This window comes from Triplophysa rosa, linkage group LG5 (assembly GCF_024868665.1).
Source record: "Triplophysa rosa linkage group LG5, Trosa_1v2, whole genome shotgun sequence".
Lineage (NCBI taxonomy): Eukaryota > Metazoa > Chordata > Actinopteri > Cypriniformes > Nemacheilidae > Triplophysa > Triplophysa rosa.
The window spans coordinates 7,914,587-7,938,575 of NC_079894.1; the positions used below are offsets into that span (position 1 = coordinate 7,914,587).

General features: G+C 36.9%; 2 protein-coding genes across 2 annotated transcripts; one reads left to right on the plus strand and one right to left on the minus strand.

Annotated features, from left to right (window-relative positions):
- Window positions 1–167: 167 nt before the first annotated feature.
- On the plus strand, window positions 168–9,667 carry gad3 (glutamate decarboxylase 3). The gene is made up of 15 exons (XM_057334013.1): window positions 168–508; window positions 700–843; window positions 1,430–1,672; window positions 3,722–3,812; window positions 3,917–4,029; window positions 4,122–4,237; window positions 4,476–4,555; window positions 4,639–4,693; window positions 5,659–5,775; window positions 5,858–5,922; window positions 6,836–6,914; window positions 7,002–7,151; window positions 7,391–7,498; window positions 8,504–8,593; window positions 8,715–9,667. The coding sequence occupies exons 2-15, from the start codon at window positions 708–710 to the stop codon at window positions 8,886–8,888; spliced, it is 1,617 nt and encodes a 538-aa protein (XP_057189996.1). The 5' UTR covers window positions 168–508; window positions 700–707; the 3' UTR covers window positions 8,889–9,667.
- Window positions 9,668–11,827: 2,160 nt separating this feature from the next.
- Window positions 11,828–14,472, minus strand: rnf152 (ring finger protein 152). Its single transcript, XM_057334014.1, is given in 2 exon segments — window positions 11,828–13,315; window positions 13,680–14,472. A coding segment is annotated over 1 exon segment (591 nt). The 5' UTR covers window positions 13,153–13,315; window positions 13,680–14,472; the 3' UTR covers window positions 11,828–12,561.
- Between the last annotated feature and the right edge of the window lie 9,517 nt (window positions 14,473–23,989).

Genomic DNA, 23,989 nt, shown 5'->3' on the forward strand with positions numbered 1-23,989 from the left:
CCCATTTACTCCCATAGTAATTATTTTCCCTACTATGGCAGTAAATGGGGGATGAGATCAATTTAGTCACTGACAATCTTCCAGATATCATTCTCTGTGTTCATCAGAACAAAGAAATTTATACAGATTATACAGTAAATTATGACAACATTTTCATTTTTGGGTGGACTATACATGCAGCTGTTTATCGGCCCCTGATAAACCTGTTTCTTTTTATGCAGGAATCTATCTGTCTAGATACAGTTCAGCATATTTACAGTTTCAAAACAACTAACAAAAGAACTGAGAGAAACTGAAAGGCTGATGAGACAGTGGGCGGTTACATCTTTATGTCACTGCATCGTTTTCATTGGGATGAAAAGCTATGTGTTGTGATGGCCACGCCTAGTTTGACTGACGTTTGGGTGACTTTTAACCCTGGGTGCAGGCTGAGACTTCAGGCTGAAGTCATTTGACACACAGTCTACTGTGGTTATTATCAAACAACAGTTGATGGCTCAAGAATAAGGTAAACTGACTTGTGTTTTTAAGAGTGCTTTTTTTATTGTATCCGTGCATTATCTGAAAAATTACATGTCAGACTACTTTTACAAAAAAAACCCCGTTGTGTAGCGCTCTTATACAAATAGGTGGTTTTAAAGCGATAAATGTGGTTGCTGAAGTTTGCATGTTTGTGCTTGCATGATCACATGTCTATAGGAAATGTAATGGAGTTTACACCGACTGGTGAGCAGCAAATAGACAAGAGCAAACAGGACCCGGGTTCTTTGGGAAACACAGACGACGGGCTGAAATATGATATTGGGCGCGTAGCCTATGACTTCAGCTGCATCTACAGCAAAGGTACAGCAAATACACAGATTAATGGGTGGTGAAACTCTGATGTACTACAACAATGGCACATATTTTGTGTCTGGGAGGCAATGTAGCACAGCATTATGAGACAATTTGCTCTTTTACTTTAATTCACAACCAACAGTAAACAGAGTTTTGGTTGTTTAACATAACCCGTGATTTTTGTTGTCAAACATTATAATAGTTGACAGAAATGGCAATTTGCAAATGCAAGTTCTTCCTGGATTGACATTCAATTATCTTTTCAAATATTGAATGATCATATCTAGTATCCACTACAATTATTCAAATCCTTTTTCTATTAACAAATCCAAATAGTTTTCATGTTGTTCTTTTGGAAATTTAAAGTAGCATGTGATGGTGAAATGACAAAATTGGAGAGCAGAATTCCTTCGTTGCATTCATCTAAAAATGAATAAAACAAGCCTTGCTTATAAACAGGATATTGGTTGACAACCTTACCTGTTTATTTACTGTGGAAAGACAAAAAGGAAAGAGTCTCCATAATACCTATACTGTACAGCACCTATAGAGACATTTATGACAGCATAAACATCTTTTGTGTTTTGTTCAGACCTGCTTCCCACTGAGGATGGAGAGGAGGCAACTAAGCACTTCTTTCATGAGCTTGTGAACATCTTTCTGGCTTATGTCAGTAAATCTCTGAAACACAGCTCCAAAATTCTGGACTTCCACCATCCTCACCAGTTCAAAGATGGTTTAGAAGGCTTTAACCTGGAGCTTCCTGACCAGCCAGATAATCTGGAGCAGCTGCTGGTGGATTGCAGAGACACGCTGAAATATGGAGTTAAAACAGGTGCAAATCCCTTTATGCAACCAGTTTGTTTTTAAATAAGATTCAGCACGAGTCATCGCTGCGTTAAGTGTAGGTGTCAGGGGTTCCCAAACTTAGTAATACTGCAGTTACTTCAGAAGGTTGCGTAAGAAATCAACAGCTCCCTCAAATTTCTTGTGAGCATTCGTAGCCTAGCATTTTCCAAATTACTGTTTAAATCCATCAAAGATAGCAAAAAATTAGTTTGTATACTTAAAGTAACAATTTACAGGAATTACAAGGAAATCATTTTAATGTGTACATGTCCACATCTTCTGCATGACTTTAAGGGTAGTCTTCAAATAACATGACTACTCCAGAATAGGATTTTTGCCTGTAGCTCATTTGGTTGCATTAGCAGGCAGCGCAAAGGTAGCACAGCGTTTAACTCCCAGGAAACACATACCCGTACAGAAAAAAATAATAATAATCTTGAATGCAAGTCTCTATGAATAAAATTGTCAAATGTATAGGCTAAATGTTTACGTACAGTAAATGTGAAAGGCATGAAAATAATGCAAAAGCACTTGCTAATCATTACAAAACTTTACTTTGCCAACCATTTCTCAGTGCAAGGCTGACATTTAACTGACATTAAAGTTTGTTTAAAAATGCCTTTAGCAAAACAGACCAGATTGTTTCCAAGAAATTCACAAAATGAGTATTGGGTTTAACCGATGTTAGAGCAGTGTTATCTGGCTGAGTACTGTATTTAGTCTAATAACCCACATAGTGCTCAGCATACACATGCATGGTAACCAACACAATCGTGGGAATTCGTAACTGAGGTGGCTAATTCACTGATCTATATAAATGACTGGATTGTGCCTAGACGCTAAACCAACGGCAGGAGGTGAAGCCACCCGGAAACAATCGCACCGCCATCTTGGTATGTCCAACTGACAGAGAGCGCCATTGACTTAATAACCAGTTTTTTTTTGTTTATTAGGCGCGCGATAAGTTTTAAGTTCACATGTGTGTTTAAATTAATTGTTACTTCTGATGTTTTTTCCAAAGTTTATGTTTATTTTGGGCAGAATAGCGATGAATAGAAATCAATGGATAGAAGGTGAGTGTGTATTGCACACTGTTGTAATGGCACATGTGTAAATGTTTAGAATTAAAGTTTCATGACTTAAAGAACACATACAGCCTATATTTAGATTTCAGAATGAGCACATTTATCCTATGTTGAGGTGTCTCGTTAGTCTGCTGATCTGATATATGCTACTGTAACCGTAACTCACTCTAGATCTACGTAATAAGAAAATTCCAGACTTTAAATAATTAACCATGTACATGCTTAAGACATTTGCGTTGTAAGAATTTACTGTGAGACTGTAGATATAAAAACAGGGACTGGTAAGTTACTGTTTTATCATTAACATGTGATAACTCCCCAATAATTTAAAAGAACGTTTGGGCATACCAACATGGCGGCGCGGTAGCTTCAGTGTTATGACGTCATGAGCAATCCAGTCATTTATACAAATCAGTGGGCTCATTCGAATTTGTACATTTTAGTAGAAATTGCTTTCACACCAGTGACAGTGGGTTTAGGGGTGGGGTTAGGGGAGGGGCTTCAGTATTGTTTTTCCTTATAGAGGCTATGCATTGACGTCACTTTCTCACGTGAACACGCCGGGACATACTCCCTTGAGTGGTAAAACACTCTGCTTTCGTTGCTTTTAATAAAAGAAAAAAGAAACGGTGACTAAAACATGCAATTACTTGCTGAAATTAAAAGCAGTTGGACTCGACTGTGATCCTTACGATTACATAGGAACCAGGTGTCCTTGGACGCTGAAATATTGTGCGGAGTTGCGCTTCCCGATATTTATTTCGTACCTGATTTCAACATCTATCCATTGTGGGGAGTTTTTTTTGGTCAAATTGACAATACATTTAACATCCGTCCCCAAACAGTTTCAGAATACATAAAACAACAATTCTGACATTTTTTTATTTAAATCAGTGTTATTTTTATAAAGACCCTTTGTTGCTTTTTCTAATGTTGTCGTTTACCACCAGGTCATCCAAGATTTTTCAACCAGCTGTCAACAGGACTTGACATCATCGGCCTTGCAGGAGAATGGTTGACGTCCACAGCGAACACAAACATGTCAGACACGATTTCCATCGCTTTCGTAATCATATATCAACAGAAGTGGAAATTCCTTATATGTACAGTTCATCAGAACTCATTTGAGGACATTTTCATTACAGGTTTACTTATGAAATAGCCCCTGTCTTTATACTTATGGAGGAGGTCATTCTGAAAAAAATGCACAAAATTATTGGCTGGACTGAGCAGGATGGAGATGGCATCTTTTGTCCAGGTAAAATCTTTCGTTTCTTTTTGTTCTTAAAAACAAGCACAAAACAGAACTTTATTAGTACTTCATTAGACAGCTAATGGCTTTCTCCGCAGGAGGCACCACGTCCAATCTGTACAGTGTGCTGTTAGCGAGGTTTTATCACTTTCCGGCAGTGAAGACCCATGGGATGTGCGCGATACCTCGCCTGGCACTGTTCACCTCCGCGCACGTACACGATCTCATTAATGTTGTCTTCTCTCTCAGCGGGCGTGCTGTGACAGTTTCACTTACTTAATCAGACACATAGCACAGCACATATCAGTTATTACCTCTCGACCCACTGATTCAGAGTGTCACAGCAGCGTTTGAGAAACTCATAAACTGCAGTTAATTCAAATATTTCATGTAATGGTAATGCAAAAGGTGACGATTGCCTGTGCACGTTTAATGCTCGCTTTCCTTATTAGAGTCATTATTCAATCAAGAAGTCTGCGGCAGTCCTCGGCATTGGCTCTGACAACGTCATTGTGGTCAAATGTGATGAAAGGTAAGATTAGTGGACAGAATCATAAGTTCAGAATCTGGATTCTGTCCGGTGTACCAAGAGTAATAATCATTTCTCTTTGCAAGGGGGAAAATGGTCCCGTCGGAATTGAATTCTAGCATTGATGCGGCAAAGTCTAAGGTAATGGAGAGCTAAAAACAGATGATGTAAAGGATTTTAAGAGAAAAACATGCATGTTTTACCTAATGTGTTTTACTTTATGTGACACTGAAATTGGTGTCAAGTTCAACTGGTAGAGCATGGCGCTAGAGACGCCCAGGAATGCATGTAAAGCCTGAATGCAGCAGGTGGATGTCTTCTGAACGCGAGCGTCTCTTTTATCATAAACCCTTTCGACGCGTCTGCAGCAGGCACGTATTTTGACATGATGCGTTTTGAATTCCTGCTTCCCCTGAAGAGGAGTCACGGATCGCCACTAAACATAACTTTAGATGAAAGTGTCTGTCAAGTGAACTATTCCGTGGCTCTGTAAACTATAAACTCAAATGTGACCCTGGACAACAAAACCAGTCTTATGGGTCAATTTTTCGAAATTGAGATTTTTACATAATCTGAAAGCTGAATAAATAAACTTTCTATAAATATATGCGTTGTTAGAATAGGACAATATCTGGCTGAGATACAACCGTTTAAAACTTTGAAATCTGAGAGCGCAAAAAAATCAAAATATTGAGAAAATTGCCTTTGAAGTTGTTAATCAGGGGCACTGTGGCAGACCATCCACTCACAAAAATAAAGTTTTTATATATTTAAGGTAGGAAATTTACAAAATATCTTCATGGAACATGATCTTTACTTAATATCCTAATGATTTTTGGCATAAAAGAAAAATCGATAATTTTGACCCACACAATGTATTTTTGTCTTTTACTAAAAATGTTCCCGTGCTACTTAAGACTGGTTTTGTGATCCAGGGTCACAAATGGAAAGTATAGATTGGCTAAATAAAGTGGCCCTATCATAATACCAACATAAAATCACATTTTTCTTGGGGTGTTCCTATTGAAGTTGCAAACATTCTGGAACAACAAAAAGATTTTACCACTTAAAGCTGAATCACAAAACTGCTTGTTCAATATTTATAGGGTCTTGTCCCGTTCTACGTCAATGCAACTGCAGGGACCACTGTCTACGGAGCTTTTGATCCTCTGAATGAAATAGCAGACATATGTGAGCAGCATGGCCTATGGATGCATGTGGATGTAATACATCTTTGTCTTATTTTTATCATTTTTACTACAGTAAAAATGAATGCAGTTCCTTAATGCTTTCCCTTATTTATAGGCGGCCTGGGGTGGCGGCTTGCTCTTATCCAACAAGCATCGTGTAAAAATGCAAGCAATTGAAAGGTAAGCAAAGTTTGACTCGGCATTTTGCTATGTGGTTATACATGAGCTGTGAATTTCACTGGATGTGGCACAGTGTCCCAGGTATAAACTGGGACTGAAACAAAGGAAGTTTGCTCCATGTCCAATTTACTTAATTTAGTTAATTCAACTTATTTTTTTATATATTATGTTCATTCATCAAACTCGATCCATTGTGTTGTGTTAAAATGCTTTTCGTAACACTGCTTACAAATTAAATGTTATTTTGTTCATCACTGGGCCGCAAGGCATTTTCTAATTCAAAGACTGAGCATCATGAGCAGCTGTGAACGATTTTAAAGAGTGCAGCTTTCTGCAAACAGGTGTTTTTTACTAAAACAGTCCAAGATCTCAGGCTACTTTAAATGAGAATCTCTGATCCGAGACAATAATCCTTTCTTAATTTTGATGTACTGAAGCTACATGTTTTTCCACTGCCTTAACAAGAATGTGGTCTGCTCGATCTACTTGAAATGTCAGCAGTCAACCCTTGAGATGCTTTCTCGACATCTTTCTCTTTTATTTTCCTTTCATTAACACAAAGTGCAGTCTCCGTTGCCATTACGTTTGCTGTTCTGCAGGATAATTCAAGTAATTTCCCTGCAATTTTGTCTGTAGGAGTGAAGTGACATTTGTTCTGTGAGAGAATATTAAAGCAACTCACTCAACCATTTCAACCGCGAAACTTCTTTCATTTGTGTACTGATGGCTGGTCAGAACCTGTAATTACCGGCTCACTCCCAGAATACATCAAAACCATCACATTTTCAGTATAATGGATTCCACCTCCTGTTTCAACCTGCCTTTCAAATGTCTCCTTTTTAAAAAAAAAAGTGTACTTTGAATTGCTCAAATTATTTTAACATCTTCTTGCTTCATGTGTGCTTTCAACCAGGGCGGACTCCGTGACCTGGAACCCACACAAAATGATGTGCGTCCCACTGCAGTGCTCGGCTATTCTGGTCAAGAGAAAGGTAAGCGAAGCTGCAGCTGAGATACATGTATTCACTGGTCATTTATTCACATCACATCTGCAGCGGTTCACCTTGTGTTGTTCTCAGGGCCTCCTGCAGGAATGCAATCAGCTGTGTGCCGAGTATCTCTTCCAACCTGACAAGCAATATGACGTGTCCTATGACACCGGGGACAAAAGCATTCAGTGTGGAAGACACGTGGACGTCTTTAAATTGTGGCTCATGTGGAAGGCGAAGGTAAGGTCTGGCGGCTTTAAAACAAATTCATGTGAAATGTGTATCAGGCTACCATCAGGTAAATAGAGAATTGACATCTGACAATTTCCTGTTCTTGTGTTGAAGAGAGATTGTTTGAAAAAGCTGAACTGAAAAATTTCAAAGCAACTGCAACCAAAAATGCTTGAAAATGGGCAAAAGAAATAAATAAAAAGCCAATCAGATTGATCCACATTATAAAACAAATGAATTCATTTTAGGGCTCAGAGGGGTTTGAAGCACAGGTCAACCACTGCTTGGAAAACGCTGAGTATCTCTACTACAAGCTAAAGAGGAGAACGGATTTCCAGTTCGTCTTTACAGGAAAAGTGAGTATGCTGTTTGCCTTTAAATGTGAAAATCACAAGATGTAAATAATTTAGCAAGCAATTGAATATTTCTGCCAGATCAGTAGTCATGGTGAATGCAGCTAACCTATTTGCATATCTGATAATAAATATACAGTTATTACCATGTGTTGGGTAAGTTACTCTGAAGAAGTAATTAATTACTAGTTACTAATTACATATTAAATAGTGTAATTAGATTACTGTACAAATTACTTTCTCCAAAAAGTATTTAATTACTTAGTACTAATTACTTTCTATATCCTACATCAACCTTGATTAGTTAAGTGATTCAAGGATAGACATGAAACGCCTAATTTAATTCATTCAAATAAATAACAAATAACTACATAAATTATTCCTATTAACTGACCAAAGTATACAAATGTGAGAAAGATACACAAAAGCATACATTTTAAAGTTAGACTTATAATTTTGATGTAATTTCCACTATTGAATATATTACACAGTATTTAGTTCAATTACATCAGAAGTAACTGTAATTAAATTACAAAAAAATAAGAGTAATCCCTTACTTTACTTTTTCAAGGGGAAAGTAATTAAATTACACTAACTAATTACTTAATGACTAGTTACACCCGACACTGGTTATTACTATTTTTGTGTTTAGGTGAAATTATATTTTTTTATTGTGTGAAATACTAACAATATTTCTCTCGAATTTTAAACAAAATTAGAAATTTTCATTTATTTGCAGAAAATGAAAAGTTGAAAAACAAACATTTTTTTTATGTGATGACCTTTTATCACAGTTTTCATGTGTCTTGTCATGCTGTCAGTCTTTTACATTGCTGTTGGATGACTTTATGTCATTCCTGAGGTTTAATTTTGTTGAAATTCAACAGACACTGGACTGAAATGGCCACAATACATCTAGAAGTGCTGATTTGGAAATTTGGAATGGTCATTTTAATTTTGTATATGTCCTTCTAATGCATGAATTTTGTACATTTTCCTTTATTTTAGCCTGAACACAGCAATGTCTGCTTTTGGTATCTCCCACAAAGAGTGCAAAACATGCCTCTTGGTCCAGAGCGAGATAGAGAACTTCATATGGTAAGAAATAGAGGCTCCATAGATTAACCATTATGAAAGAGAGAGACTGGAAATTAGATTTAGAGAGCTCTCCTTAATACCTTCCTGTAGCTTTTCAAGCTCACTTAATGAACTCCTACAGGTTGCTCCAAAAATCAAGGCAAAGATGATGGAAGAAGGATCCACGATGATTGGCTATCAGCCTCTCGGAGACAAAGTGAATTTCTTCCGTTGTGTTTTTTCCAACCCAGCAACACAGAGGGAGGATGTAGACTTCTTGGTAGAAGAAATTGCCCGCCTAGGCTGTGAACTTTAAAACTGCCAAAAGATGTCTTTCTTTTTGGTACGATATGTGTCCTTATTATGTCAGTTGTATACTGAATTAACAGCCTTCATTTTGTTCAAACTTTGTTTTAGGAATTATACATTATTTATTCTTTGTAGAGGTAAATATGGAATAGTATATAAGATAATGCTACTATTGTTTAGTAGTTCATGATCATAAACTGAGATATACATGACATTTTTAACATAACATAAGAACTAACACACAGAATACAACACCAAGTGGATGATGAATTAGAAATATTGTTTGATTTCTGTTTGGATGACATAATTTTAGAATATCATTGCACTGTCTGTATCAGCTTGTATAAATCCTGTGTGTAGAAGCTCGAGTCATGTGTAGGTCTTCATTGCAGGTGATTATTTGTCTACTAGTGCCTTCTGCTGGTGAATTCTTCTCATGGACCTATACTTGTCCATATTGTGTCATTTTATACATAGTTATAAAATGAGTGATATTTAATAAAACATTGTAGATATTTAATGATGCATTGGAAATGTTACATTTTATAGAAATACAGTATATAATATAATATATATAATATTTAATAAATGTTAATTATGTTTAAAATTTTGATTTAATTTCAATTAGGGTGCAAAATCAAGCGGCACATTTTTGATTGTTCTTCACAGTTGCCTGTTTGTCCTCCAAGGGAATTTCATGAAAGAGAGACTTTATTTATTTGTGTGCCACCTGCTGTTCTAACTCCATTACTGTAGAAATAAAATTATATAGCATGAAGGTCTTTTAAAACTTAAGATGGTTACTGCATTACAACCACTTATCAGTTATTCATTTTCACTCCGTTTTTACCCTGATCATTTATATTCTGCTTCACTTACAAATTTCAAAAGCAGATGTGCTGAGCATGACTAGATTTGTGAGTGAGTGTAAAGATGGATTGTGTCAGCGTGTTAATGGCCTGTTAAAGGCCCGTTGGATGGGTGATTTACTAAAGTTAGAAGAGAAAACAACACGTGTTCTAGTATTCGGACAACACCATCGATCATCTACAATGCAGTGTTGCACTTCTGCATGATTTCAGCAAATGTCTGCAGTTCTGTGCAGCATGTATAAAGATCCGGGCCGAGTTAAATGAGGTGTGTTCCTTTGTCATTTTTCTGGTCATGGACAGAGCATACCTACATGTGTGTTTGGGAGCTCGATGGTTGGGGTTTTATTTGTGTTTTACAGCATTCTTCTGGAAACAATGTAAAATTCATCTAAAAACAAGCACTGTCAATTGATAAGAATTAATAAGCATCGACAGCACCCTGTAACAGTATATTGTAAAGATGAGAGCTTGTAAAGATGTTAGACACACATACAGGTGCATCTCAATTAATTAGAATATCGTGAAAAAGGTCAATATTTTTTGTCACTCATTTCAGAAAGTAAAACCAATATATAGATTCATTACACAGAGTGAAATATTTCAACCCTTTATTTCTTGAAATTTTGATGATTATGGCTTACAGATAATGAAAACCCAACATTCAGTGTCTCAGAAAATTAGAATATTACATAAGATCAATAAAAAAAGAATATTTTAAACAGATATGTCAGGCTTCTGAAAAGTATGTTCATTTCTATGCACTAAATACTTGGTTGGGCATCCTTTTGCATGAATTACTGCATCAATGTGGAGTGGCATGGAGGCAATCAGCCTGTGGCACTGCTCAGGTGTAATGGAAGCCCAGGTTGCTGTGATAGCGGCCTTCAGGTCATCTGCATTGTTGGGTCTGTTGTCGCTCATCATAGATTCTCTATGGGGTTCAGGTCAGGTGAGTTTGCTGGCCAATCAAGCACAGTAACACCATGGTCATTGAACCAGCTTTTGGTACCTTTGGCAGTGTGGGCAGGTGCCAAGTCCTGCTGGAAAATGAAATCAGCATCTCCATAAAGCTTGTCAGCAGAAGGAAGCATGAACTGCTCTAAAATTTCTTGGTGGATGGCTGCGTTGACTGTGGACTTCAGAAAAATTCAAGAAATAAATAAAGGCTTGAAATATTTCACTCTGTGTGTAATGCATCTATATAATATATTGGTTTTACTTTCTGAAATGAGTGTCAAAAAAATATTGAGTTTTTTCAAGATATTCTAATTAATTAAGATGCACCTGTATATGTTGTAAATCAATTGAGCGTTAGATGGAATTAATAACTAAAACCACATTGGAAATTTAGATAGTGCATCCGTAAAATAAAAAATACATAGTGCCATCAGTGGCACATAAACATTCTAATTTCTAGTGAGAGCAATCTTGATCAAAAACATCGCTGATAACATCCTTAATTATGCTTCAGGCACAAGGCTGTGATAACATTTCATTAAGTGTCTGCAAGTGAAACGTCCTGGCTGTGTGACCTTTCCCTTCAATGTTAAAGGAAGAGTTCACCCAAAAATGAAAATTCTGTCTTCATTTACTCACCCTCAAGTTGTTCCAAGTCTGTATAAATGTCTTTGTTCTGATGAACAGAGAAAGATATTTGGAAGAATGCTTGTAACCAAACAGTTATTGGCCACCACTGACTAGCATAGTAAGAAAAATTGCTTTCTAAAAAATCAAGTTCTGTTGAACACAAAAGAAGATATTTTGAAGAATGTAGGACAGCAAACAGTTCTGGGCCACTATTGACTACCGTTGTCATTTTTCCTACTATGGTAGTCGCCATTTGGTTACAAGCATTCTTCCAAATATCTTTCTGTGTTCAACAAAACAAAAAAATGTATTCATAATTCATATGAATTTGTACGATGTGAATCATACAAAAATGTAAAAAAATTTGAAAAAAGAAATAATGAAGCCCCTCCCCTAACCCCACCTCTAGCCATCACTGGCTTAAAATCAAATCATACTGAATCGTACGACTAAGACTAAACTAGCCACCTTGTAAAACATGAATTGATTGCTAACCAGCAATATTTTATAACCAAATGCCTTAATAATCACAGCACCCAAAAAATCTGTGGAGCTTTAAGAAAATGACCAGCATGAGTATTTAAGAAATTTTTAAATAATTTCTAACAAAGCGTAGAAAAGAAACAAGATCTGTCATGTAACCAAATCTACCTGAGACACATTTTAATTAGTTTAACAAGACAAAGTCAAAATCCACAAGTAAAAAACTTAATTTGGTACAGAAAGAAACTGTAAATCTGTACATTACAAATCTTTAAACAAAAGACCCATTTAGATACATACAGAAATTAGCATCATTCCAGGGCAGTGATACTATACAGCCTATATGTGGATTTTACTGTTCCGTAACAAACTGGACAGTACTGTCAAGAATATATGATTCAGTAAAGTTTAGAGTCAGCTTGAAATAGTATTTCCCTCATATACTTAAAAGACATGCGAATACATTAATACTGCTAGATTCATTAATGACATTTCTGCACATTAACTGAACAAATTCCCTAACAAGTAAGGCTTTCATTGACATCTGAAATACTGATCTGCATAGATTATTCTCTTAACCTCCGCTGATAGTAATGTTTTATTTCATTACCCTTTTCTCTCATGTATCTCATGTATAGTCATCATCCTATCCTGTCATATAGGTTATATGATATCCATAATCACTACTGTAAAATCAAACGAGACATCTTGCAATGCATTGTGTGAGCTGGACCGATCTCAACCACAGGAAATAATGGTGAATCGTTTGGAGACGCATGACATATTGTGCAACACAATGCCTAGCAGAAAAAACAAAATGAACGCCACAAGAAGCACAGTGCACACTCCTGTCCATGCAGTAGTCTTAACAGCCACCTCGTCCCCCATCCCCTCCTCACCATGATCCTACCCCAACACCAGGCTCCGTCCATCTGAGACATTTAACACACCAGCACGTTTAGGAGTGAAGCGGCACGCTGGCTCTCCGGGGATCAGCGGCCCATCAGTGTCCAGAGGAACGGGCAATAGGTAGCAACCATTGTTGGGTAAGTGTATGAAGATGGGAGTATGCTCGGAGGAGTGTGACAGACTGATGACGGAGAGCACTTCCGGGTTGTCTGGGAGATGGGAGATGGCCAGGCCGCTGGGGAGCTGTGTCACGCACCGGCACCAGGGGCAGCGGATCTCTCTCTGACTGAGCCTCATCTGGCTCAGGCACACGGAGCAGCATGTATGCTGGCAGTGCAGCAGTTTGGGACGGTGCCGCTGGCTGAAGTAGTTGAAACAGATTTGGCACTCCAGCTTGGAGCTCTGGGACAAGGTCTCCATCGTTCTCGAATGTGGCTGTTTCACATCAAATCTCGGTTATATTACTGCATTCACGCAGACACCTTGTTGAACGTCGGTATGCTTGTAAATCTGTATTGCCACTTTCCTCTGACCGCTGAGCCTTGATTGGCTGTCAGGACTTTTAATCCATGTCTGGCTTTGCCTGTGGAACCAAGACAAGGATGTTTCATCAAAACAGCCTGTAAAGCGTTTAATCCAGAGGAAAATTTCTGGCACATTCACAACAGGCAGATGGGGTTAATTTAATATGCGCTAGCTGTGGGCTGCATCTAAACTGTTGTCAGGCTCGACTCATCAAACAAATCAGCGGGGATTAAGACCGTCCACAGTCACCCTGAGACTAGACGTGGAAGATGCTGAGGCGAACCGTTTGAACAAAACACTTAAACAGCGCTTTAATTTTTGTGGTATTGGTTAATTGTCTATTATTCATTCTCTGGGCATGTGTTATCTATTATTCATACTCTAGCTATGTGATATTGAATGATTCATTAAGTGATTCTTACCATGAGTTTAGCACGGATCTATGAAGCTGGTTGGGACATTTGATGATACATTTGAACATTAAGGCAGTCCCGCATCATTTGATGATGCAATCACTCTGTAAAAAAGGAAATTGCATGAATAAACAAAGAAGAGCAGATTAGTTAAAACTCATCTTGCCATACTTCTCCTCCCCTGACTGCTGATCTTTATCTTTTATGCACTTCTGTTTTTCTCTGTTCTCTTTGATGTTGACTTTCAGTAATGTTGTCTTGGTATATATTATGTGTTGCAATGTTTTTTTTTTTAATTAACAATTTTTCTTGATTCTCATACAAGTCTCCAAAAGAAATTTGATTGATACAATAAATTCATACAGAATCCACTTTTGTCCCATTCGCTTCATTAAATCATACTTCCATGAGAAAACGTTAAAACGTTAAGTTAAATCATACTTCCATGAGAAAACTGGAATAAAAAAAAAACAAGAAACAATACATCCAGACAGCACATAGCACAACACACTTAAAATAATACAATCAACACATTTTCACAGTATTAACCTATTGCCACAAAGGTTAGGTACCTGGACCATTTTCTGTAATATAAGTTTGGCTTGTCCATCTGCGTGTAAGATACTTTCTCGAAGGCTAGTTCTACTGCCCATTCTTTAAAGGAGGGAATGCCCTGTGACTTCCAACTCCTAAGAATTACCTGTCTGCCGATCATCAGACTTGTTTGGACCCAGGATTTTATATATTTATCATTTATTTCGTTATCTATCTATCTATCTATCTATCTATCTATCTATCTATCTATCTATCCACCCACCTAACACAAACAGTCTGGGACATAGTGTAATATAAGAATCCAAAACCAAACAGATACATTCATTAATTTTTTTCCAAAAATCTTGTATTTTCGTACAGGACCACAGAGTATGGACTAAATCGCTGACCACAGTCTTACATCTCCAACAGAGAAGAGTGTCTTTTAATCCAAGCTTAAACAACCTGAAGGGAGTCCAGTAATAGCAGTGTATAACCTTAAACTGTATTTCCAATATTTTCTTAAGGGCCTGTGAAGTTCCATCCTTAAGACTTGAAATCAACCAGGAATAATACTTAGAGACTTCATGACCCTTCCCATATACTGAAAATATAAAAGCATGAATGTCTGCATGGCTGTGTAGCTGTGTAGTAGACCCTAAAGTTGTGCAGAGTAAATGGCGTAGCTGTAAATACCGAAAGAGCTGAGATCTAGATATACCAAACTGATACTGTAATTGTTCAAATGATTTCAAACTAGCATCTTCATAAAGATCCTCAAGTTTAACAATACCCTTCTGCCACCATTCAGGCCAGAAAAAGGGAGCTTTATTAATACGTAGTTTAGGATTCAACCAAATACTTGAGAACTGAACTGATGGCAAGGCACATTGTATAGGGGTGTAACGATACAACAATGCCACGGTTCGGTTCATACGACGGTTTTAGGCTCACGGTTCGGTTCGGTTCGATGTGAGGGCAGGGTTCATGCCATGGCACAAGCAATGCTACAGAACACTAGAATCGTTTTAACTTAATAATAACAACAACAACAACAATAATTTAACTTGTTTACTTGAACTTTATTGACTTTAGTTTTATATATTTTTATATAAACTTAAACTTAAACTTGTCAGAACAGGGCTCTAGACTAACACTTGAGAGTGGTGGCACTAGAGTTATTCAGTTGGTGGCACCAGCCTTTAATTTAATAGCACCAGTCGTGGGGTGAGGTAAGAAAAAAGAATCAATAAAACTTAATTGAAATGTATTTAATTAATTAATAAATCGATTACATATTAATACAAATCATTGTTTATGATTGAATTATTTTATTGTATATGTAAACTCTCTTTCAACACTTTTTCATATTTAAAACACATCTTTCTTAAAGCTACTTTCTTCCTTTATTTGTTGTGAACAACTCCTATTAGAGAACACAATTCCTTTAATATCAGTGAGTGTTTTGGGGCCCGTCCTTTGTTGTTTGATGAACATTATAAACAGAGATCTTTATTATGCTGCTGCCCCTTTAAGAGCTCGCGCAATATACTGGAACACACGTTTTGTTTCCCAACTGTTTGGTCACGAAACTAAATACCTTTACAAGGTTTATTTTTAATATGGCAATTTTGACGTTATTTCATGTTTATATGTCCGTTTCAGAGTAAGAAAGAGAACTCCGTTTAGTATTTTGTGCTCTGACTCTCTGGGCGCGCGCATAACTCAAACAACCCGCGAGACCTGAAGGCTTTCAGTGATTATTCTTCAAGAAAGCTGCATTGATACACGTTTGGCTTCTATCAATAGCGACTACAAACAAATAGTATTTAAATTTGCTTTTGTGGTTTGGAGAAAAAAGTCCTGACGGCAGCGTATTTTTGGAAAGTCGCGTGACTGTTCAAAACACAGATATCACTTAGACGCTATTAAGGAGAATTAGTTACTGAATATGAATTTGTTGTTTCTGTCAATCTATGTGCATTCTGGCCATTAACCAGTGGTGTAAAGTATTGGAGTAAATGTAATTAGTTACTATACTTAAGTATCTTTTTGGCTACTTTGTAGTTGTACTGAGTATTAAAGATATTAGCAACCTTTACTCTCTACTTAACTACATTTTTGAACAAGTATAAGTACTCTTTACTCCACTACATTTGTATAATGACTAATGCAATTACACATTACATTTTGCATGGCACCTATCTTATAATTAATATTGCCATTTACAGGGCAATGAAGGTACTACAATCTTGTGGATTTTGCCATAACTTACAAAAACTTGTCAACATGGCTTCTTTATATGAATATGAGTGCAGTATCAGGTAGATGTCAATCGCTGGCGGTTTATACATGGTTAGCCCTTACCCGCTATTTCTACAGTAATATATTGGCAACACTGTTGCCAGCTAGTTACTGTAGGTCACACATCTACAAAAGCTCTTGTTTTTAAAACTAACTCTTCCTAAATGTGCTCTAAACATGTTTGCTCAAAATTTGACCATATGGTGGGACTATTGCCATGAAGTGATGTAAACCAGTAAAAAGAATGTATAGTATTTCAATTTTCAAAAGTGCTCTCACACTATATAGACAAAATATTAACCTATAGAATGAGTCGGACACAGAGAAATGAACAATTCACATATGAATCTCAACAATGGTGACAATCAACTGAACAGCTTCATGCTGCAATGCATGCTGGGTACATAGTACAAAACTCATTCATGATTGTTTGTCACCATTGATGAGGTTTGTATGTCAAGTGTCTAACTGTGTCTCAATTGCAAAGAAAGATTTTCTGACAGAGATCTTTCCATTATAACATGTAATCACTTTACCAAACATATCTTAATAAATCTTAAATGCTATTATTATTATTATTTAATGATTGAATTCTTTAAGATGTATCTTCAGTTACTAAGCAAACATAAAGTTGCGGTCCCTTTCAGTGTTATTGTATAAGTGTACATTTTAAAGCTACAAGAAAGTCAATGAGTCCAACCAAAGCAAACACTGATCACCATAATGGTGACTTAAACATAATTGAACCACTATGAACTAGTTAAATCTCAATAAGATCTTACACAGATGACAGAAATAAAGTGAAAGTGGTGTCTGTAATATGTGAAGATGTTATTGATGTTTGTGTTTAATTCTCCTCTGGTGAAAGGAGAACTAAGTTCATCTAAGACTGTGTGACTTAAGTGCGTTAATAGATTCTTTAATAATGTATCTTCAAACAGCCATTGCAGTAGTTTACTGTAAAACACCTACAGTAACTAGCTGGCAACAGTGTTGCCAATGTATTACTGTAGAAATGGCAGGTAAGGGCTAACAGTGTATGTGAAATGAGGACATGACTGCAGCTGGCAATGAGGCCCAAACCAGCATGTCCAGTGCAAAAAGGCTTTGACTTTTTAATTCTACTTAACATTATTTTATTTATCCGTTATATTGAAGAGACCTTTTTGAAGGAGTTTGGTTTACTTATGAGCACTTGAGATTAAATGAGACTTGGGTGTTTGTAATGACGTAGGTTATGGTGTCGGCCATGATTTGTTGCAATTTTGAGGTGTTCAGTCTTATTATGATTTAAGAAAATAAATGCGATTGCTCTCCTCACAAATCAACTATTTCTAGTTTTTCACTGACGTGTCTCTTAAGTGTTGAGGACTAGTGCTTCTTTGAGCCTACATTCAGTATGAGTAAAATACTCAAGTACTGTTAAAATCAGATACTCAAAGACTTTTACTGAAGTCGTTTTGGAATTGGTGACTTAACTTGTAATGGAGTAATTTTCACTGCAAGGTATCTGTACTTTTACTTAAGTATGGTTTTCAGGTACTCTTTACACCTCTGCCATTAACAATGCACTGTCATCACATTATTGAGCGTGATCAAAAGTTGCTGCACTGCTGCTTCAGCTTGGGAAGTGATATGCTCTAACCTGCGCAAGGAAAAGCGCGCTCGTCACACGCAGCTGACGCATGTGATGTATGGGGCTGGGGTATGCCATGGGAGTTTCGTATCGAGGGAGGTGTATCGCGGATCATTCGGTTCGGTTCGAATATCGTTACACCCCTAACATTGTTCCATCTTAAACCAAGGTGGAGGAAGTGACCAATGTGCCAGGTGTCTAATTCTATAAGCATAATAGTAATATAATACATTTGGCAGGCCTAGACCACCTTTGTCCATGGGCCTCTGCAGCTTATTTAAACGTAACCGAGGTCGCTTGCCTTTCCAAATAAAATTCTTACACATCATATCAAACTGTTTAAAGTAAGACACTGGGATTTGTACTGAGAGAAACTGTAATAAATAATTCACTTTAGGTGTACAACTCACTTTGATTACATTAACTTTCCCAGCCATTGACATGGGGAGAGAAGCCCACCTAATCAGATCACAGGAAAAAATGTTCATTAAAGGATCAAAATTAACTCTCACTAAGTCTTCCAAGTCTGGAGGAATCAGAATACCTAAATATCTAATACCTAATTTAGGCCATTGAAAGACACCCGGATAGAAAGCTACTGTACGACAAAATGAAGTTAATGCAAGGGCTTCTGATTTAGCCCAATTCACTCGATAACCAGAAAACTTAAGAGAAATCGTTGATTATTTTAAGAAGGCAATGGTACCGATCCACCGGGATCAGAGACAAACACACAGTAAAATCGCCAGTGTTAAAAAATCGCCAGCGTTAAAAAAAGTCAAATTAACACTCACAGTGTATATATAATCCACACTCTCAAAGTGTGGATTATATCAACACTGTGAGAGTTAATTTTACCCTTTTTAACACTGGCAATTTTGCTGTGCAGTAAAATATCGTCAGCATAAAGCATGAGATTATGTACTTCATCCCCCAACGCAATACCCAAAAACTCATTAGCCTTTCTAATGGTTCTAATGCAAGACAGAACAATAATGGGGAAAGGGGACAATCTTGTCGGGTCCCATACCAAGTAAAAAAGAATCTGAGATTAAACCATTAGTTTGTACTGCTGCTAGAGGTTCTTTATAGAGCAACTTGATCCATCTAATAAAAGTATTTCCAAACCCGAAAGCTTCCAAAATTTTGAATAGATACCTCCACTCCACCATGTCAAATGTCTTCTCAGCGTATAACGAAATGGCTGCAATCGGGGTCCGTTTCTTTAACTGACCACCAAATATCAATAAACCGTCGAATATTGTCAGAGAAACTTAGACCCACGATAAAGCCTACTTGATCCATATGTATTAGTGAAGGTTTAACTTTATTTAGATGATTGGCTAAAATCTTGGACAAAAATTTTATGTCAAGTTGTATCAGGGATATAGGGCGGTAACTTTTACAGTCACTTGGATCTTTATCCTTTTTAAGTATTAAACTGATGAGGGCCTTTGATGGTGACAAATTACCCCTCTGAAATGCCTCCATATAGACCTCTAGCAATAACGGTGCAAGTTCTGTAACATAATTTAAAAAAAAACTCTGCAGCAAATCCATCTGGTCCAGGAGCTAAGGTAGTGCTTTAATCACCTCTATCACTTCCTCCAGAGTTATATCATCCTCAAGGGATTGCTTTTGTTCATCTGAAATTCTAGGGAGATCTAATGGATCTAAAAAATTACTTATTTCCTCATCAGAAGAAAAAAAATCGGATTTATAAAGATCCATGTAAAATTCTTTAAATGCCTTATTATATCTGTAACTGCAGTGAGTACCTCTCCCCTACTAGATCTAATAGCTGGTATACTAGAAGAACCCTCTTTATTCTTAATATAGTTAGCTAGGAGTTTCCCCGCTTTATCCCCTGACTCAAAATAAGTCTGTCTTGATCTAAGAAGCATAAACTCTATTTTCTGAGTCGGAATAGTATTATATCTATATTTCAATTGCGTTAACTCCCTGAGACCACTAGGTGTCATGTAACGGTTCATCTTTGCTTCAGTTCTTTTTTTATATTATTTTTAGCTCAAAAAATTCAGGTCTTTAAGCTTTTTAGAGAATGAAGCTATTTGAATAATACATCCTCTAACAACCGCCTTAAAGGCATCACACGCCATTCCCGCTGAAGATACAGATAACCAATTCATTTCTCCATAATTAATAATTTCTGTTCTAATTCTAATTCTTTGTTGAAATACTGGATTGTGTAAAAGAGATATATTAAGACGCCATCTATGTGATTTTATCTGTTCCATATGGGGTCTTACTGCAAACAAACCCAAAATATTTCCAATATTGCATGTAATAACGGAGGAAATGAGTGTTCTTGATAAAAGGAAAAAAGCAATTAAGATTTTGTGGGCATTTGAAAAGAAAGTGTAATCCCTCCCTTGTGGGTTCAAGAGACAGACCAGACCAGACCAGATCCCTCAGACCAGAATGTTGACACATCCTTAACAGTATCATTTGTGCTTTCGATGTACAGTATATACTCTTGAACCACTATGATCAAGGAGTGGGTCCATCAATAAATTAAAATCCCCCCCAACACAATTTCATATTGATACACAACTACTTGCAACTTTACTTCCAAATTTATAAAGAAAATCATCGAGATTGGGGGCGTAAATATTAACAAGTAGTAAATTTTGCCCCTGTATTTCAGCCCAAACCATAATAACTCTTCCAGATGTGTCTTTCTCTTGTTTAACAAATCTAAATTGTAAATGCTGTTTTATTAATATTAATACTCCCCTGCTTTTACTTGATCCTTTACTACAAAACACATATCCCCAAAATGCCCTGTTGAACACAAAGAAAGATATTTAGAAGAATGTTAGGAATAGCCCCAGAACTGTTTGTTTTCCTAAATTCTTCAAAATATCTTCTTTTGTGTTCAACAGAACAAAAGAATATGATTTTTTTTCTACTATGGTAGTCAATGGTGCCTAAGAAATCTCAGTTGCTAACATTCTTCCAAATATCTTTCTTTGAATACAACCAAACAAAGAAATGTATACAGATTTGGAGTAATTCATGACAGAATTTTCATTTTTGGATGGACTATCTTTTTAAGTGTCATTGAGCTTATAACAAAGGGGCTACAGTATGTAAACAAAATGTATTGCTATAATTTGATACTTATTTTGAATGTGAATTTAACATGTTATCGCCATTATACTGAAATCAGGGTAGTTTGTTTCGTTGCCACAACATGTTGTTCTTTTCAATGGGCAGCACAATCCACTTTCAGCGGTTATTTATGTGCACGCACACCGTGGGTGCAAATTTTTCATTGGTTGAACTGATTCCTCTTACAAGCAACAGCAAAATGTGACCTAGTTTAGTCGAGCCCGTAGGCAAAACCTCTGAAACCTGCATGACTATTATCATGCATGAAGCTGACCGGTGAATGACAGCCCCAAACCCCTCCAGCACTCACGCTTTCTTCTGACCTTAACAAATTCAGAGCTTCAAAATATTTCAAAAAATTGATGGGGGCATTGCTTTCCTTCAGGTACTGTACAGCTAATCTGCATTTTAATGGGTTGGCTTAATGCTTGGCACTAAAGGAGCAATATTCAAAGCAAAAGGAAGTGTGCCGATGACACAAATGTCAATCACCTCGAGCGAAGATTTAACAGTTGTCAAGTGACTATTTGACAAGTTAAAATTTAATGACTTGTGTCCAACTTCTCAGCATAAACAGACGGCCCAGACATCTTTCTACACATAGTGAAATAATGTAATAACTTGCTTGTGTAACCATGATATATACAGTAACAAAACAATTATTTGTAGTTAAAGAAACAGTTCACCCAAAAATGTACATTCTGTCATCTTTTACTCACCATCATTAACTTCTGTCTTAAAACCCAAATGACTTGTGTTTTATAGATATATGAAACGGCACATTAACTATATGGAATACTTTTATTAAGCTTTTATGGTGCTTGGCAGCCCCGGTCCCCATCCACTTTCTTTGTATGAACGTGCTAAACTTTTCCTTTGATGTTCGGAAGAAAGAAAATCACACAGGTTTAGAATGACACGAGGGCGAGTAAAGGATGACAGAATTGTCATTATTGGATGAGCTATTCCTTTTATAAATTCCGTTCTTCTCTTTCAGGTTTATGGGTTATACTATGTGAGTAATTGGCCTTTCATCCCCTGAGAGGAAAAATAATTAATAATGCAATTAAGCTTGCTATTGTGACATGAATGGACACCCCTGAGGGGGTTTTATTATTATATGCACATTATCTTGCGAAGTAGAAGCAAAAGGATTTCTCTGCCAACCTAAACACATTACAGCAATCCCATAAAGACACGTTAGGGACGTACAGATATCAATACATTGCTAATAAATCAAAAAAGGGGCATTACAAAAACGTACAATTATTTAATCATCCTGAAACTCAAAGTGGAAAAATGTCTCATTTGAAAAGTGCACCCAACATTAAATAAACCCAGAGTTTTATTATTCATATTATGAATCCAAAGGTTGCAATAGAAAATTCAAGGGCTTCATGTAGTTCTTGTGAGACATTTTCCTCGCTAACTAAATATCACATTGTATAATTTCCTTCAGCAATTCTGGTACAGCACGCAGGGGAGAAAATGTGCCAATCTATTAAAGGTCCTGTGGGCAAATTTACTAAATCACATGAAATCGTTCTGTAGGTGTAACCTTGACAATGTGTCCTTGGATTTCTCACTTTTGCATGTACATCAATCTCTCCTTTTCTGCTGAGCAAGCTGGCTTTCACCTGCTGTCTTTTCCGAAACGTAGAATGTTTTCTTTTCACTACAAATTGCATCATGATATTATCAATTTGTAAGACTAGTCTTATCAATCTCAGCATTAATGACAAGTAAACATCTCAGGGTCACTTTGTGAGGTCCAATGTCTGGAGAACTGAGACACTGAAACAAGCAGGTGCTGTAAGGAACTGTCAGCTGCACACCATGGCGGACCATCAACCTGATGGATGCAGCGGAATCAGGGGATTTGTCAGAAAGGGGGGAAAGAAAAGGGGGAAAATGAAAATTGTCATTTAAAAACTGAGGCAGTGTGCCCAATCTCAAGGGCAATGCGCTAAGTTAAGCAGGTGGGGAGGGTGTAGCTCTGGGAGGTATTTGTGCATGCCCTTGGCCTTTACTTTTTGATACCTTTTTTTAATTTGCAACATAGGATGCCTGTGGGATGTTTGTTTTGGGATACGCACCTCAAACATTAACCTATGTAAACGATGCAGAAATCTGCAACGTCCCTAGGCAGCTCCCAACTGATGCAGCAAACTGCAAAACAGTACATTGAAATCACACAGATCTTTGTTGGTGGTTATCTTTTAAAACAAACATAGCAAACACACTATACTCCGACAGCTTGAAGAATCAGATAAGCATTTAACTTTGTACTAAAACACAGTCAAAACAGGTGTGAGATTAACAGAACCCATGCACTGATTAAAGTACAATGACTTCATCTTCAACGTCCGTCCTCAATATTATCACACACACTTGTGTTAATAAGAAACCACATCTTGAGGGAAAAGGGCACTGCGGAGTAGATCAACAACCATCTGATAGGAAAGCACTGAGATGAGATAATATCAATGGATTTTACAAATCAAGACCCAAGGACACGGTAAAAGTCAAAGAGCTTTGAAAACTGCATCAGATATCATCATTTCGTTCAAATTGAAGATGTAGTAGGGCTGCTCGATCATGACAAAAATCATAATACGATTATTTTGGCCAATATTGATACAATATTGATTATTTAACATGATTACTCATTAACTTTTAAAACAACATAGAAAAAAAACTTGGCTTTTAA

Excerpts from the sequence above, each read along its gene's own strand:
- gad3 (XM_057334013.1), top strand. The coding sequence starts at position 708 with ATGGAGTTTACACCGACTGGTGAGCAGCAAATAGACAAGAGCAAACAG. Across the intron at positions 3,813-3,916 it reads TCCACAGCGAACACAAACAT|GTTTACTTATGAAATAGCCC; the intron begins GTCAGACACGAT and ends TTTTCATTACAG. Across the intron at positions 7,499-8,503 it reads AGTTCGTCTTTACAGGAAAA|CCTGAACACAGCAATGTCTG; the intron begins GTGAGTATGCTG and ends CCTTTATTTTAG.